Here is a 17,992-nt window from a genome sequence, read left to right as displayed (position 1 = left end):
TATTTAGGGATGCACTGATATAAAAACGTAGGTTGAAACTGATAAGTTATGGCTTACATTAAAATGTTATACTATTTTGTCTAAATAAATAAATAAAATTGCATTAACAGTTATTAGTGTTTTTAAAAATGAACAAGTGAGCATATTAGATGATGGCAAATGTAAACTAACATTTCATAGGTCATGATCACGCGCGTGAACTCGACAATCGACTACTGTGGCCTTCGACCGAAAACAGGATGTAAATACAGGTATGTGCGCTGGCTGAATAAACATAATTTTTATTCATATCTTTCACATCTACTGCAGTCAGATTCACCCGTGATCACTCTAAAGGAATCACTCACATTAGCTGTGCACTTGTAATGACACATCAAGGATGTTAAGAAGCTAAAAGCAGGTTTAAAACTTGCCCCATTGATGTCAACAGGGTGCAAATTTTAAAAAGAGGATAACACGGTGTAGGCAACACCAATTTTTGTCGTTGTTCTCTGTACTGACAGCACTCCAAATGTACAAAAAAATGAGCTCAATGTTAAAATTGACCGGAGTTCTCCTTTAAGGCATGACAGCTTCATGAAGTCCCGCAATGATGTGGAGACTAAGTGACAATAATGTGACACTATATCATTACTAACTAACTGACTTCTAGTTGTCTCTGCACATTATTGCTTTAGTATAATAATACTGGGATCATGTTGAACTAGTATTCCACCACTGACCTGTGATGTCCTGCAGCAGAGGGCTTAACGTGGTCTCCCGGGTGAGTCGGAGTGTCAATGCACCAATCAATTCCTTCTCCACCTTCTCCACATGCTTTCCCTCCTCAGCACCAGCCGGACATGCTTCCTGGGCCAGAGAGTACACATAAACCAGCAGCAACAGAAGATCATCCATGCTCAGCTCGCCAGAGTCAGAACCTGTTCCAGACTCACTGGACTTTATGAGGGGAAGAAGTTGTTTCAGAACCTCTGCCAGGTCAGAGTCCCCCAAGGCCTGAAGAACAGAGACAAGACATTCATCAGCAATATTAAGACTATTAAAAATGTAGCATCGCATCTTTCAAACTACAGCGGTGACATTTATCCAGCAGGAATTACAAAGTTCTGCTTTAGTTATTTCCATGACACGATCAATCATTATGTCAGAGATCTCCACCGCACTCTTTTCCAGTTTTACGCATGCTAAATTCTTTAGCAAATCAGTACTGAAGGGAGCAATTATTTGTTCTGACCCTGAACTAATACCTAATTCTGTTACAGAGCACATTTATGGATGAGATCTGCTAAAATATCTTTTAAAGGTTAAGTGGGGTTAAAATATTTTCTCGTATCCCATCTCATGATGCTTTTGAAAAAAGTTTCTTATGCTTACAAAGGCTGCATTTATTTGATCTAAAATACAGCAAAAAATAGAAATAATATGAAATATTACAATTTAAAATACCTGTTAAATTTTGCTGCTCAAAAAACATTTAATATTATCAATGTTGAAAACAGATGCTAAATATTTTTTGCAGAAACTACATTTTATCAGCATTCTTTGATGAATAAAGTTCAAAATATTTTTTTTAACTAAAAATCTTTACTGTTACCTTTGATCCATTTAATGCATATTTGTATTAAGTGTAGTATTCTTTTGAAAGGTTGGGTGTATACATATATACACACAAATATATAACAAATATTTTATATATTATTAAAATTAAATGTAAAATGTCATTACATTGACAATAACACAAAGTATATAATATTAATATTTATTTTATGTATATTAACTATATGATGTCTTTAACTCATCATAATCTGCATAATTGCTGTCCATTTAAAAAAAAAAACTACATTTGTCAAGAAGCTGCCCAAGAGTTCAAGATTTATTCCCAACCAACGGAAGTGCAGATGACCCTGAAAAGTTTCCACAAATCTTTGTTGTCAACAATATCAGAGCAAATTTAACTCAAAAACTGCTCAGTACACATGAGGACAGACTTTTGAGATACAAATCAACATGTTTGTGAGTGTTCGTGTGAGTCTGAGAATGATTGCGTGCTTGTGTTAGAGCGTGTGAGTATTTGAAAGCAACAAAATCTAATAACCTTGAGGATGGATTTCATATGCAATGAAAAACGTCCCTATTGAGCTCAGCAGAGCTGTTCTGCCCAACACAAACACGTTTTCTCTCTCTAGAGAGAGCTAAACTGGCCTTGCTTCAGAATCTCATATCTGAAAACTACAAAATCCTCCCTCTGAGCCTGGGAGTACAATGACAACCAAACAATACATTCCAAAGCACTGAAACATGGAGTCTCAGCCCACTAGACCCCCGCGTGTCATCCTTCCTTCCGAACATGAGCGGCCCACCTGAATCATCTTATGAGGTAACCATTATCAGTCAGAAGAGAAATAAAAGAGTGTGTTGAAGGTTATTCTTTCAGACAAAATGAAATTCCACACCGTTAAGTCAGGCGCACACGCCATTTTTTCACTTGGAAGAAATCATGTGGAAATCGTTGATGCTCATATGGTTGTGGCTCGCATTGTGTGAGAGGAATTACGAGATGAGCCGAATACATTACGAGCATGTTTAAAAAATTCGGGGAGTCGGCCTGATTTTGACCAGCATGGCTGTCCCATATTGCCAAATCACACACAAACACGTCACAGGCTAGATCTATGAATGCTATTAAGCTATAGCTCAGAGGCTGTAACCATACAGCGTGCGCATACACTGACAAACACACACTATACAATACACTCTCTAGTTGTTTCTGTTGAAAGGAATGGCTGTGCTGCTCTCTGCTCTTCAACAAATCATTTTTTTTTCTTTCTTCTTTCTATCCAAAGCTATAGCAGCAACATTGAAAGCTTCAGTCTCCATGTTTAGCGCAAAAGCTCGTGCAATTGCCACCGGCTCACTGTGCAGTACAGTTGTGCCGTGTGCAATTACGACCTCCCGAGTGTCCGAACTCGAACTCGAGATTCCCCATTAGACTTCTAAGGTCTCACCCATGGTGTACAGAATTGGAATAGAATTTAGTTTCTGATTTGTAGAATGTTCTTTCTTGGAGTGTGCTCTGGGGGAACTCAAATAGTTAGAGGAAGTCGAACCCCAGCGGGCTAATTCAGATCGTTGTGCTATATAACCTCCCAGCCAGAACGGCTGGATATGAGGGACTCACTCGTTCTCCATTGGATGGAATCATTCTAAATGCAGGCCTGGATATGGAGGTCGACCGATAGTGGATTTTACTGATACCGATATTTAGGTTTACTGTACGTGCCGATAACCAATTAATCAACCGATATTTTTAAAATGGATACTGGATTAAAAAAAACATAACACATAAGTAAAACAGTGCTGAACTGAAATGTGCTAAATTAAATAAATATCTAAATATGAATATAATAAAATGAGAAGTTCAACAGAATGAATTCTACAGAAAATAATTTAAACATTAAAATATTACAGGTTTTTTTAGGTTTAACTTAGAAACATACGTAAATTTCATAGGTAACACTTTGCAAGTCCTAGGCCTATTTGTTAACAAGGATGTATTAGCTAGCTTTCATGAACTATATGCATTATGCAATATACATTTGTAATTGGACAATTGTTTAATGCCAAGGAGCATTAAAATTGCATAAATGTATAGTCTCACTTTATTTGATTCGATATAGGCCTATTAGAACACTTGGTGATTATCTAATCAAAATAACAAAATGTATTGCAGTGATAAAAAAAAAGAATTGAATCAAATGCGTTTCTGAATTGTTTGTGTATCTGTCGGCTGCTTGAACATATCAATGTTGAGAAAGCTATCACGTCACTATAGCTTTAAATATGCAACTTCGCTGGCTAATGAAAGCATACAAGTGACCAGCTGGATATAAACTAATAAAAATAGATGGTAAAAATTGCGACACTAAACATTTGGGTCAGGTTTGCATGTGTTTTTGTCATATTGTTTTAACCGCTCGAGGTAGGCTAACGTTACTAATGTTAGTCCTCTCAGCCTCGACGGCAGACATACTTCTGTTCTTTCTCTGCTAATGCAGCATCTAGTCAACAAATTAATTACTTTATAATAAAATGGCAACATGGACTGTAGTGTTCTGTATTCATACCGTTTCGCTGTCAGTGTTTTAAATGCGCATCTGAAGTGTCTCTGTGCTGCGCGCAGCCTACAAACAACATGTGGTGCCAGTGATAGTTTTTATTCCGCCTCTAGAGGCCGCTCTAGCTCTGTATAATGCCAGCAGTCCTTTCTCAGTGCTCTCCTACTGCGTTGACAGTGCACGCTTCTCAGCTGCTCCAGCAACGGACGCAACCCGGAAAAACTATCGGTATGTATTTTTGCCGATAAGGATAGTTCCACCCATAGATATCATATAATAAAGGCTAGATGTCTCGTGCGCGCTGCTGGCCAATGGAGGTCGACGTCCGCACACGACGGCCATCTTACCACAGGGTGCTCGCTCACTCGTAACATGGTGCATGTACTTTTAAATAACCATAACTTGCTCAATTTTCTACCGATTTTCAAACGGTTTGGTTTGTTATAAAGGTCAGAGATGTAGCTATAACACTGCATGCATATGAATAATTATGTTCAAAATGCTTAAGCGTTCAGAATTATAGCCACGTTAATAACGTTTGTAAGAAACCAAACCGTTTGTAAATCCGTCCAGATTTCAGCGAGATAAGAGGATTTGTGTGCGTGCTGATCACTCCTTAATTCACAGCTTCCCTTTGGTAAGATGGCCGCCGGTGATGCTGGAAGTGACTCCGCCGTAAGACATCTAGCCTTTATTATATGATATCTATGGTTCCACCAATCAACTATCGGTACCGATATATCGGCAAAACTGATGAATCGGTCGACCTCTAAGAGGGAGATTGACTTGGCATATGACTGGGTGTGATGGATCACATGTTCACAACACCATGAACGAAAGGATATACATTTAAAAAGAAACAGCTAATTGAGAGGAACCACAGTGAATCTTGATCAATAATTTTCCTTTAACAAAATGGTTATCAATAACAAACAACTCAAATCTAACAGAAATTAATGCGGTTCTGGTAAGCCAACTGTCAAACTCTACAGACGATGGTGTGGCTGCCACTTTTTATTGTGCAAGGTAAAAGATTTGCTCAGGATTGCTTTTGGAGACCTGTGCAAAGTAAATGGTAAAGGAGGATCAGAAAAACCTTGAGACATAAACATCAACATGATGAGCATATAAGGCAACACTAAGTATATAAGGTGTCATATGACTGAATTTCCGAGTAAATTAATGATTATATATATTCAAAAAAAGTATTCCCTTACCTATGGCATCAGGTTTGCTGCATTAGTTTGAGCCCTTGTCCAATAATGACAAAAAGAACAAGCTGATCGACCCAAACAACCTTCGCAAGCACAACATATACGGGACATAAAATTCTTTATTTTATACCTCTGTTTCGGTATGATGTTATCTAAAGTTAACACACATCCACGTGAGCGCCACATTCAATCTTGTTCTGCGAAATTCTGAATCAAAGCCCAGACCCGTGTTTTACAATGAATAAAATTCGAGGGAAACAAGAACAAACTCCCTCAAAAGGCACATGACTCACACTAGCCTCTACCACAAAACACATTTTTATCCTTTGACATTGTGAAATAGAAGCCTTGCAGAACCCTTAGCCCAAATATTTGTGAAAAAGAGCAGGCGTTTTCTTTTCTACTTCATTTACAGGCCAAAGAAAGATTCTTTTATGATGCTGTCACTACATCATGATGCTAAGAGATACTGTATTCTGCAACATCTTTGACTGCAAATGTACCATAGCAACATCTGACCTACAAACTACATAAAATTCCACAAATGTATTCGCCCCACTGTGATTCTTTGCTAGAAAGGATAAACAGTGCCAGGGCTGTCATGCACCAATTTTTAAGGCAGTCCTGCCTCACTTAGAAGCCAAGGCAAGATAAGACACGATCAGAAGAGGAATTTTTATTTTTTTTTTTCAGCTTGAGAAGTTCAGAATTCTACTTGCCCTGCCAACAGTTTCACTGGCCCCAACACACACTACAAATGACAAATTCAAAATATAAATTAAAATTGTCAGTTTTAAACGTATAATTTATACATGTATTATTTAAAATTATAAAATTATTTGAAACATTTTACTTATTATACATTTAACATTTTATCAAAAGAAAATATGTAATAATATCTGGAAATTATATGGTTATTATAATTATACATTATTATGAAATTTAAGGGCCCTATTTTAATGATCTAAGCGCATGGTCTAAAGCGCAGGGCACAAGTGCACTTAGGGCGTGTCCGAATCCACTTTTGCTAGTTTAACGACGGAAAAAATGGTTGGCGCGCCCAGCGCATGTTCTAAAAGGGTTGTCCCTATTCTCTTAATGAGTAATGGGTGTGTTTTGGGCTTTACGTGCAATAAACCAATCAGAGTCTCATCTCCCATTCCCTTTAAATGCCAGTTGTGCTCGTACCAGGGCAGATTCGCAATTTACATGACGGAATTTGATAGTGGAAAGACCAAAGCCGTCTCCAGAGCGCAAACGGATCTGCTGAACCTGCGGGAGGTTAAAGCGCGTGAGCAGGCCATCTACGGGACAAGCCGGGTTCCACCATATCTTTATGTACACAATAATAATATTTTGGATTGTAATCCTTATATTTTTATTATTTGGCATGTTTGTGTGCTGCTGTTCGTCCCTGTGTGTTTAATAAGCAGAGTGTACATTGTAAAAAATTATTTTCATGGTTTGTTATCACAACTTTTTATCTTTTGCCAAATCAACTTAGATAATGAATGTGGTTCAGATAACATAATATTTTGAGTGTATGTTAATTAAACCAATCTCCTTCATTGTATTAACTCAAATTTTTAATTTCAACGAACTCAATTTTAAAGGGATAGTTCACTTCGAAATTAATTTTTGATATGTTTTAGCTTGCCTCAAGGGCATCCAAGATGTAGGTGTCTTTGTTTCCGCAGTAGTTTCAATTTGGATATTTTTAGGTCAAACCGTTCTTGTCTGTCAGTCATATATTGCAGGTCGATGGACACTGTATCAAAACACAAGCACAGAGTCCAAATTAAAACAATTCCCCATCGTCCAAATGAAACAATTCACCATCGTAAGTACACATTGACGGCCTAAGACACGAAACGAGCGGTTTGTGTGAGAAAACGAACAGTATTTATATCGTTGTTATCTCTTGAAAACAGCACACGTCTAAATGATCTGACGGCGCGGGCGGGTATAGATATATACATAGATGTCGCCTTGGCTACGCAGTTCATTGGAATGAAACCGTAGCCAAGGCGACATCTATGTATACATCTATACCCGCCCGCGCCGTCAGATCATTTGGACGTGTGCTGTGTTACAAGAGGTAAAAACGATATAAATACTGTTCATTTTCTCACACAAACCGCTCGTTTCGTGTCTTAGGCCATCAATGTGTACTTACGATGGGGAATTGTTTAATTTGGACGATGGGGAATTGTTTTAATTTGGACTCTGTGCTTGTGTTTTGATACAGTGACCTTCGACCTGCATTATATGACTGACAGACAAGAACGGTTTGACCTAAAAATATCCAAATTGAAACTACTGCGGAAAAAAAGACACCTACATCTTGGATGCCCTTGAGGTAAGCTAAAACATACCAAAATTTATTTTCAAAGTGAACTATCCCTTTAAGGCAACCAGGTAACTTACTTTTTTACGTTAAACCAACAATATCTTTTTACAGTGTACGCGCGTTGTGGACCCACCAATAGGCACACATTACTACCGTGCTATTTAAATAACAAAAAAAAATTGCGCCATTGACTTTAGACCAGGTTTCAGTTGGTCGCAGTCTATTTCAGTTACCTCAAAATAGCAATGTCCCAACAATGCGCCTGAACACACCTCGGTTTCAGACCAGCACGCCCATGGGCGCACAAATGGGCACAAATGCATTTGCTATTTGAACAACGTGGCGCAGGACGTGAAAATGATAACTGCGTCGGACTGAAACTAGCAAAAAACACTTGCCGCTGCTTTGCGCCGGGTGTATGATAGGGCCCCAAATGTTTAAAGCCTAAATAGGCAAGCGAGTGGGGAACGAACAAACAAAAATAAATTGAATTTAAATGAATGCTGCCCAAACTCTCTCACACTGAACTCGGGCCAACAGTATCCTTATTGCTGAGCCCCGAACTGCATAGTAATTTTCCCACAGGTATTAGATGGGATAGTACAGAATACAGTTTTTGTTTACTGTGTTTAAAAGATGATTAGGAGATCAGCAGACTATATTTATGTGAAAACTTGCCAATATATTTGTCTGAGTGAAAGTGTGTGTGTTTTTAAAAGCTCTTCCTTCGTATCCAGGGCCCTAATGGTCTGTGTTTGTGTTCTTTATAGCACCTGACATCTGTGTGAGGGTCATGTTCACCTAATTGGGCTGTTCAGTAAAGTGACTTGCTGAGACGCACACAAGCACACACACACACACACACACACACACTGGAGAAAAATGCAAGGATTTAAAATTTACAGCTGTTGACGTAGTAATCTGAACCATTATTTCCCCCAATAGAATCAAGGGGCTTTCCTTCACAAAGTAAAATAAGGAATGGAGGAAAGTTGAAATACTAAACTCAGTCCTCAGAGAATCATTTTCTCTCTCCACCCATTCCTAACATTAGAAGTCTAGATTAATCAATTCATGAAGTATGCAGAAAAATGTGAAAACCAAATGAGATCATGGATGAAAAAAGCACTTGGCCAAAAAAAAAAAAAGAAAAAAAAAGAAAGAAAAGAAATTCAAGGGTTTGGTAACATGTGGCTTACAAAAAACTGGATACTCCTACTACATTGCAGTTATGCATTAAAATCAAGATGCCAAGAACCGTCAACACTGTGGCTGGATAGGACTGGTGAAAACATACATGAACAAAGTAACAGATTTGAATCAGATTAGCGTGCATATGAGTTTGAAATCTAAGAAAGACACACAATTTCAAGCAAAAAGCTTATTTTATTTTAATATCACTGAAGTACCACTACTTTTGACATCCCTAGTAGCACAGAATCTGACACATTACGTAGACAAAGTCTACTTTATGGTAAAGACAGCATGCCGAATGCTAAGCATATTGGCTAACCTTTGAAGCATTAAAGTCATTAGCCTCAAAACAACATATATAAAAATACACAGTCACTCCTTAACCCACTTTTCCTTTCTTAATAAACCCAAAACCAAAACAAGACGTTTAAGCAATAAAATGTGGTGTGGTATTTCTCTAAAACAGCAGCTAGCTTTGCTATAGTTTAGTAGGTAAAAACTGTCAGTGGCTTGTTTTCTAGAAAAGGCCTGTGTGGTTGATAACTAAAGTCATAGGAAACAATTAAGAGAGCAGACGCCGCCACTACATGTTACTGCTGCTATTAACTACAATTAGCTAATTGAGCCCTATTGTCGCTACATGCTACAACAACCATTAGCTGCAATTACTGATAAACAGGGTTACAGTTAAGCTTATGGAAACTGTATCACCACACTCTCGCCATTAAGCATAATTCTGTTTCACTGAACTGTTAATGTCTAGGTAAATAATGTAATCAAGACTAAATGTACAATATAAGTGATATCATTGGTCTGAGATGTAATGGTTTAGCCCAAGAGATTCACGTATTTCTGAAGGCAAATTGACCATTTTAGAATAGAGTGCAACAGTGCCCGTCCACTTTTTCAGCGGCCTTGGTTCCGCAAGTATTTTTCCCAATTCATTTTCCCCATAGGGATTTTAAAAAGTCTTCGTTTAAAAGTTATAAGCCATGAACCAGACCAACCAACAAAGTATTTGAAAATCAGACAAAGGCACAGGACTTTTTACTTAACGGCTTTAATAAGGGAAAGAACCAATGAATCTTTGCCAATGATCTTTGCCACACACACTTTATTAGGACAGTCAAGCGATAATAAAAATAAATAAAATAAAATTAATTACATGATGTGCAGATTAATTAATCTAATTTTTCGCAAATTAATCACACGTCAAATTTGGCTGAGAAATTATCCCCAAAAGATCATTTAAAGTCATCATTGTGTTAAATGAGAAAATCATTAAACAGACATTACAAAAAGTAGCTTTAGAAAGAAATATTTTAATTCAAAAGAATTTATTTCAAATTTTGGGCCACAGTTTTATGCCCAGTTATACATTAAGGACTTTAGGACAAAACGGGCTCTATCTCATTTGAATGAATGTGTGTATTTTGTAGGCCTATCTAAATATAGTTGTAAATTAAGGTAGTAAGTTAGGTAAGGGTAAAAGGTTAGGCAAAAGCACACAAAGAAATTTTATCATTAAACACTTTCAGAAAATTGATCAAAGTTTGCAATTAGAGGGATTCTTTATTGAAACACATAAGGTGGGCTTATACATGGTTCCACAGTGAGTAATGGTGAAAAAAGACAATGTTTTCCTTTAAAAATGTAAGATAATACATGCATGGAGCTTAAATATATTGTGGACTAAGTATCATTGTAATTTTCATTGTGCCAACAGTGAGAAATGTTTTTTTCATTCAAGGTTAGCTTGTGTTGGCTCTAGTTTGCATGCGTTTTGTGGCACTGTATAAGCCCATCTTAAAAAAAAGTTCATTTATGAAAATAATCTTCTCTACAAAACAATTTATGATGTATTTATTTGTAAATGAATGTAAAATGAATCACAAAACATTTATTGTTTGCAGTTCACATGCTTAATTCTTTGGCAGTCTAGCCTTTCTGTAAGGCTAACGGTTTGACCTACAGTAGAGATAAGCTTTGAATGCAAGCTAATAAAACTCATCTTTCCATTTAAAGGAAAATTATATAAAATGATAAAGTACTATTTGTTCATACACAAATCATCTCTTATTTGATATAATATCAATGTAGTTACCAAAGAAATGGCTAAAAATTGCAGAAATGTGTTGATTTCTGAAGGGTCCCGAAACACCAAAGTTTTGGGGTGACTTTGCGTGAGGTCCCCTGAGACAGCATGCACGTGGGTGGGGCTAACTCAACATTGGCAAATGTGATTGGTATGCAATAAAAAAATGCCAGGGATGTAACAAATCACTGGATAGGTTAAAATAATGAGCAGCATAACATATTATTTTCTCATTTAATTTGACTTCAGAGTTGAAAGTGGGCTTAAAGGGTACATGGGCTTAATGGGTACACTTACCCTGCATATTATGTGTACAGAGAGCGTAGGGAAACTAACTCTACATCATTAATAGTGCTGCATGGGAGTGGAGATTTCTCTGCAGAATCATGGGTAATGTAGTTCTTCCAACAGTTGAATAACTGTTGCATATGATTATTTGAAAAATAAGATGAAATAATGCAGACTGATGATTTCAACGAAAGCATATATCATAAATTAACAACCTATATTGCTCACAGTAAGTCTGTCTTTAGAAGTTATCGTTCAAAATCAATTCCTTTACGGAGAAAATGAATGGGAGTTTTACTTCCAGAAACGAACTGTTGCACTCTACACAAATTATAAAATATGTGCAATGTAAACACTCGAAATTACACAAAATTCCTAAAATGAAAGAAAAAAGGTCTCGTAAGCCAATAATTGAAATAACCGTGCAGTTTCGTTCCACCCTTTGTCCCTCATCCAATCACGAGGGTCTGCCAGACCACGCCTGTAATGGCTTGCAGTCTCCGACAGGAAATTAACTCCAGATGGGCCTCTAGAGGGAGCTGACCCTGCTGTGTGTTTTAGTATGACTGTGTGAGAGAGTGTGTATCCAGTTTGGCACTAACCAAAACCAGGTGCCTTTCTCCACACAATGGAGCCCTTCTACGGCCCTCAGGGCAGCAGGGACTCTAGGGTAAGATAGTGGGAGACGGGGCCTTTTATGGGGAGGGGGTACTGTTGTTGTGGGCACACCGCTGGAGGAATGTTGTTGATGTGTGTATGTTTGATGCCTGAAGCCTTTTATAAGAAGGGCTGTAAAAACAGAGCACCCTAAGAATACTCGTTGCTGTCAAGAGGTTACAACCGGCCAAAAATAAGCTTTGTGTATGAAAGCATGATGTCAGAAAGTGAGGCAAGACTGGACACTACTAAAAGAGGCTGGTGGCTAAGCTCATTCAAGCTATTCATTAAATCATAATACAATTTGAGTAATAAAAGTTATAACTTCATTAGTCATTGGATTCTCACTCCCTTCTTAGAGGGACAGTTCACCCAAAATAATTCAAGTTCCGTCATTATTTAGGCCTACTCACTGTCATGTCGTTTCTAACCTGCACGACTTTCTACTCACTGTCATGTCGTTTCTAACCTGTCCGACTTTCTTTCTTCAACTAAAGACAAATGGAGAAATTTGAAGAATGTTCTGGTCTTTTCCACGCAATTAATGAATGGATGAGGGCAGGCCCGGAGTGGGTAATCGGGAGAATCGGGAGAATTCCCGGTGGGCCGCTTCACTTTTGGGCCGGTCGAGGAAAGTTTTTTTTTGTTTTTTTGTTTTGTTTTTTCACATTTCAATGTCACGTTAGTTACATAGGCTACACACGTTTCGCATTCTGACACCGCAGCGCGCAGCCTCTGCATGGGTTGTACCATGTGAGGGAGTTCTCCCCTCCCCTCCCCTCCTATAGAGTTGGTTGGGTCCATAGTCCGTCCATTCCAAAACGTTTTCTCAGGTGGGCTACCGCGGCACCGTCGGCGCCTACCAATAGCTGGGCCGGCCCTACAGTAACGGTACGCTTCAGGGAGGATGGATGGGAGGAAGAGGCCAGGAGGTATGGAAGCTTTTTTCCGCCACAGAATAAAACATTTTAAAAGATAATTGCGACTTTTTATCTCACAATTGCGAGTTTACATCTCGCAATCCTGACTTTATTTCTCTGAATTGCGAGATATAAAGTCAGAATTGCGAGATATAAAGTCAAAATTGCGTGAAATAAAGTCGCAATTGCTTCTTATAAAGTCAGAATTGCAAGATATAAAGTCAGAACTGCGTGAAATAAAGTCGCAATTGCTTATAAAGTCAGAACTGCAAGATATATAGTCAGAATCGTGTGATATAAAGTCGCAATTGTGTTATAAAATCAGAACTGCAAGATATAGAGTCAGAATTGTGATATAAAGTCGCGTTATAAAGTCAGAATTGCGAAATATAAAGTCCGAATTGTGTGAAATAAAGTCGCGACTCGCAATTGCTTATAAAGTCTAAGTGAATTATTATTTAACCTTTACATTATTTGTTATTAATACAAACTACACAATAGTCAGAGCTGAACTGTTGCTTCATTTATCCAATTTAGAAAAAGTGCTAATTTAGAATTCCACCATGGAAAAAGTGGGCCGGTCTTGGGCCTGAAACTCCCGGGCTGTGGGCCCCACTCCGGCCCTGGATGAGGGATGGAAAAGCACCATAAAAATATCACCGAAGTTGTCCATATGACTCCTAGACTATATTCCAAGTCTTCCAAAGTCACAACATAGCTCTGTGTAAAGAAGAGAATTACATTTAAGCCATCATTCACTGATCATAAGCTATGAACTCAGGAACCACTATGACCAGATCATTGAGTCATTCAGTGAGTTTTCAAACTTGAAATCCAAACCAATCTGATTCGTAAATGACTCATTCATACCAGTTTAGGAAACTACATCTATTAATCATTGAAAAGATATGACTCAAAAGAATGATTGTTCATGAAACACTTAATCATGAAATATCAAGAAGATTTGGCAATTTAAAGATTTACACACACACACACACACACTTTCCACCATAGCAATTCATTAGCATTAAAGTACAACACTCAGAATAACAAACCACAACATAAAAAAATAATAATAAAGAAAACCCTGAAAACAATTGTGTGCAAGAGAGACAAAACAAAGATGGTGTGCTGTCAAGAATGGCTACCCAGCCTAAACATTACAAATGCTTGATGGTATGTGGACCATTGTTGCAACACCATTCAGGTCTTCAATGTTGATGTAGGGGCTCTTGGACTCTCTTTGAACAATGCAGTCAATGAACCACTTACAAAATGCATAGTTCCAGCCTAACTGTCCAGTTTCTCAGAGTAAGGGCTTCCCTATCTAAATGAAGGATTATAGAAAGCTGGGGGCAGATCCCTGATCTGATGTGGTTTATGACCACAGGACCCGGTCTTATTCTGTAGAGGCAGAGATGATATGTGGTGAGTGAATATACAGAGGAGCTGAATGAAATGCATGATCAGTGCAGTGGCTATAGTAAGACACAGACAGTCTGGGAGTCCAGCACTCATTTCATCAATCAGGCTGTAAACGGCCTCCTTATACCTGATCAAAGCCATTTCATTCAGCTCATTGAGTCCAACTCTCTGGAGTTTATGGAGATGAAACCCAGTCCGCACGTGCCAGACCAGCAGCACATCAGTGTGTGTGAGTGTATGTGTGTGCAAAAATGACCCCTGCTGTATAATGCTTTCAATGTTGTATATCATTTATTTGGTTCTGCTTTTAATAAAAGCAAAGCAGAAAAAAAAAATCAATGAAAAATATGAAATGCAGCTTAATTAACAAAATCAATTAAAAAGGTGAATACAAATATTCATATATCAGTATTTGCTGAGAAAATCCCCCCAGATGATGATTCGGTTTAGAAAAAGCAAAATGACAAATTGATTAGTAATACACTACTGTTTAAACCCAAGGTTTGGGATCAGTAAGATTTTTTTAAAAAGCAATTAATACTTTTTTTTTTTTTTTAGCAAGGACAGTCAATTGTTCAAAACTGACAGTAAAGACTTTTACAATGTTATTATATTTTAAATAAATGCTGTATTTTTTCTCAAAAAAAACTTTGTTCATCAAAGAATCCTGTAAAAAAAATGTGTCATGATTTCCATAAAAAAATTAAGCAGCACAACTCTTTTCAACATTGATAATAATGAGAAATGTTTCTTGAGCAGCGAATCAGCATATTAGAATAATTTGTGAAGGATCATGTGACACTAAAGACTGGAGTAATGATGCTGAAAATTCAGCTTTGCCATCACAGGAATGAATTACATTTTAAAATATATTAAATATAGAAAACAGTTATTTTACATTGTAATAATATTTCACAATATTACTGGTTTACTGTATTTTAGATCAAATAAATGCAGACTTGGTGAGAATAAGAGACTTCTTTCAAAAACGTTTAAAACCTTTTTTTACAGACCCAAAACTTTTAAACGGTATGTGTACAATGCATAAATATTGGAAACTTGTATGTTGTCCTGCTTTTGCATTCATCCCATATGCTGTATTCTGTATGTACACATTGAGCAAAATTTACACACTTGATGGCTGAATGTATAAAAAAAAATCTGTTATAGGTTGTTTTTTGCATCAGTTGTGTTGTTTGGTTGTCATGGATGACACTAGAACACAATTCAATCTGTCCACAGAAAAAGACTAAAACAGATGGATGAGTAGATGGGATGAATATGAGATGAAGAGGAAGGGTTTTTTAATGCAAGAAGAGAAAGATGCAGACGATATCTAAAGAAATGTAGGGAGATGAATGGAGTGAGGCGTAGGCGGTTTACACAGAAAGAGAGATAACTGCACAGATAATGAGATGCTCTTAAAGGTAATGCTAGATATAGCTGATGGATGTTCTCTTAAAGGTAAAGGCAGATGGTCTGGCCTGTATCAGGGAAGTTTATGTAAGAACATCCTCATGAATCTTGTCTTTTAAACATGAGCCACCCTCCGCTCTCTCAAGTGCGTGTGTGTGTGTGTGTGTGTGCGTCATAGACCAGGTCACCTTGATATACTAAAATTCTTATACCATATAGCAATGACAAATAAAGGTACAAATATAGTTTGTGTTTCAAAGCCTATAGTGAGCCATTGAATCATGCTGATGATGCCTAAAAATCCTGTTAATAAGGCAAATAGCTGTTTTTAGGTTTCACTCTTGCCATTCCTAACAGTCAGCAACATAATGCTGTCTTGTAAGATTTTGACCACAATCTACACAAACATCACATATTATAAGACACTCCTAGAATGATGACAGTCAATTCCTTCAAGTTTGATACAGTGCTATTTTAGTAAAAAAAAAATTATATATTATAAATATTACACTTATATATAAATATTATTATATATATATTACTAAAATAGCACTGTATGAAGTTTTGATAATATATGAAGTTACCTTTTACTTAGCATCCTGATCCTGCCTCAAAAGATATCTACCTATACAGACAGCAGACAATGTGGCAGCTTGCTAGGGTTTGGATCAGAGCCATTGTCCTTTACCTCAAAAACAAACAATGTGCCAAGCCTTGTCTGTTTGACAGGTCCAGCGGTTTCGAACAAGGCCAGACCATCTGATAACCAGAGCAGCTGTGGTTTCGATGTGATTTGTGCCGTTGGATGAGAACAATGCAGTATGTAAAATAATCAACGCAGCGTAATGTTGTTTTTGCTGCAGTATGCAAACACACACTTGTGCTTTCCATCTCTGTCTTACACAGCGAACAAATAAATAGAGTAAGAACATCCCAGTAAATTCCCCCATTCTCTTCTCTGTAATTGTATGGTTATGCTAACGGTATCATTTAGTTTAGACAGTGTTTACAGACATGCACACAATCGAGTAGAGTTGACAGGCCACACTCCCCGCAGTGTCACCGCTGACCATAAGATGGCCACTGTGACATGACTCTGGAACCACATGCGAAAACACGTACACGTCTGTTATGCGAGGGGTTAAACTTCACCATCTACAAGCTGGTGAATACAGCTAAATATTCTGTTAATGCAGCCAATAAAATGGTAATATATATAAAAAAAATATTTCTGTAATCCATTCTTCTTAGCATTAAACACAAATTATGGATATTGTTTCCCATTGCCAGTGTAAAAATAAAATTTTACTTATTTAACTAACTTTCTTGTTATTGCAACTTTATTTCTCACAATTGCAAGTTTATTCCCTGTAACTGCAACGTTGTGTCAAAATTGCATACTCATATTTTCAAATGCAAGTTTATTTTTCATAATTGTGACTATATCTCACAATGAGTTTTCAACTCATCTTTAAAACAAAGACAATATCTGTGCTCCAAATGTTTTTCACTTAAAGTTTTGCATATATAAAATGTCATGAGTGTGTTGCATTTGCATGAACGTATAAAGTATTTTGTGATTCATTTTGGCTTTATTTGCTATGCAAGAATGTAAGAAAAATGCAGATATACACAAAACACACTAAAGCTGCTACTCAACTAAAGTTCTTTTTCGCTCCCAGTTACAAACACACACACAGGAAAAATGATAGACTTTGACCTAATAATTAATGACAGACTAAAACACACCTAACAAAACATTACCCTTGAAAACACACACACACACACACACACACACACACACACACACACACACACACACGCACACACACGCACACACACACACACACACACACACACACACACACACACACACACACACACACACACACACACACACACACAGTCTGCAATGTGAGGGGCACCATCTGATTCCAGTTTGTGTATCTAACACACAGTCAGAGGTTTTAGTTCAGACAGAGAGAGAGAGAGAGAAAGAGAGAGAGAGAGAGAGAGAGAGAGAGAGAGAGAGAGAGAGAGAGAGAGAGAGAGAGAGAGAGAGAGAGAGAGAGAGAGAGAGAGAGAGAGAGAGAGAGAGAGAGAGAGAGAGCGCATAATGAGAGGAAACCAGGTTTCAAAATAAGAGTTTTGTACTTTTGAGTTTGCCAACACATAAATCTCCTCCAGCCATATAGATGTATATATATGCAAAATTGTGCAAAACGGTCTTCAACATGTTATATTAAAAAGATTAAAATAACACGTTAAAGACATTTTTGCACAAGTACATGAACTGAATGAACTACCTTTGGAAGTGT

General features: G+C 37.4%; 1 protein-coding gene across 1 annotated transcript in view; it reads right to left on the bottom strand.

Moving 5' to 3' along the window:
* scfd2 (sec1 family domain containing 2) overlaps window positions 1-17,992 on the bottom strand; it is a 139,656-nt gene that overhangs the window by 77,052 nt on the left and 44,612 nt on the right. Inside the window, exon 5 of the mRNA XM_081378879.1 lies at window positions 723-996. Coding sequence (XP_081235005.1) covers window positions 723-996 — 274 coding nt within the window. The remainder of the gene's footprint in view (window positions 1-722; window positions 997-17,992) is intronic.

The sequence above is a fragment of the Scardinius erythrophthalmus genome, assembly GCF_964197995.2.
Source record: "Scardinius erythrophthalmus genome assembly, chromosome: 11".
NCBI lineage: Eukaryota > Metazoa > Chordata > Actinopteri > Cypriniformes > Leuciscidae > Scardinius > Scardinius erythrophthalmus.
Note: the sequence above shows the minus strand (reverse complement) of the source record. Positions and strands in the feature narration are given on the sequence as shown.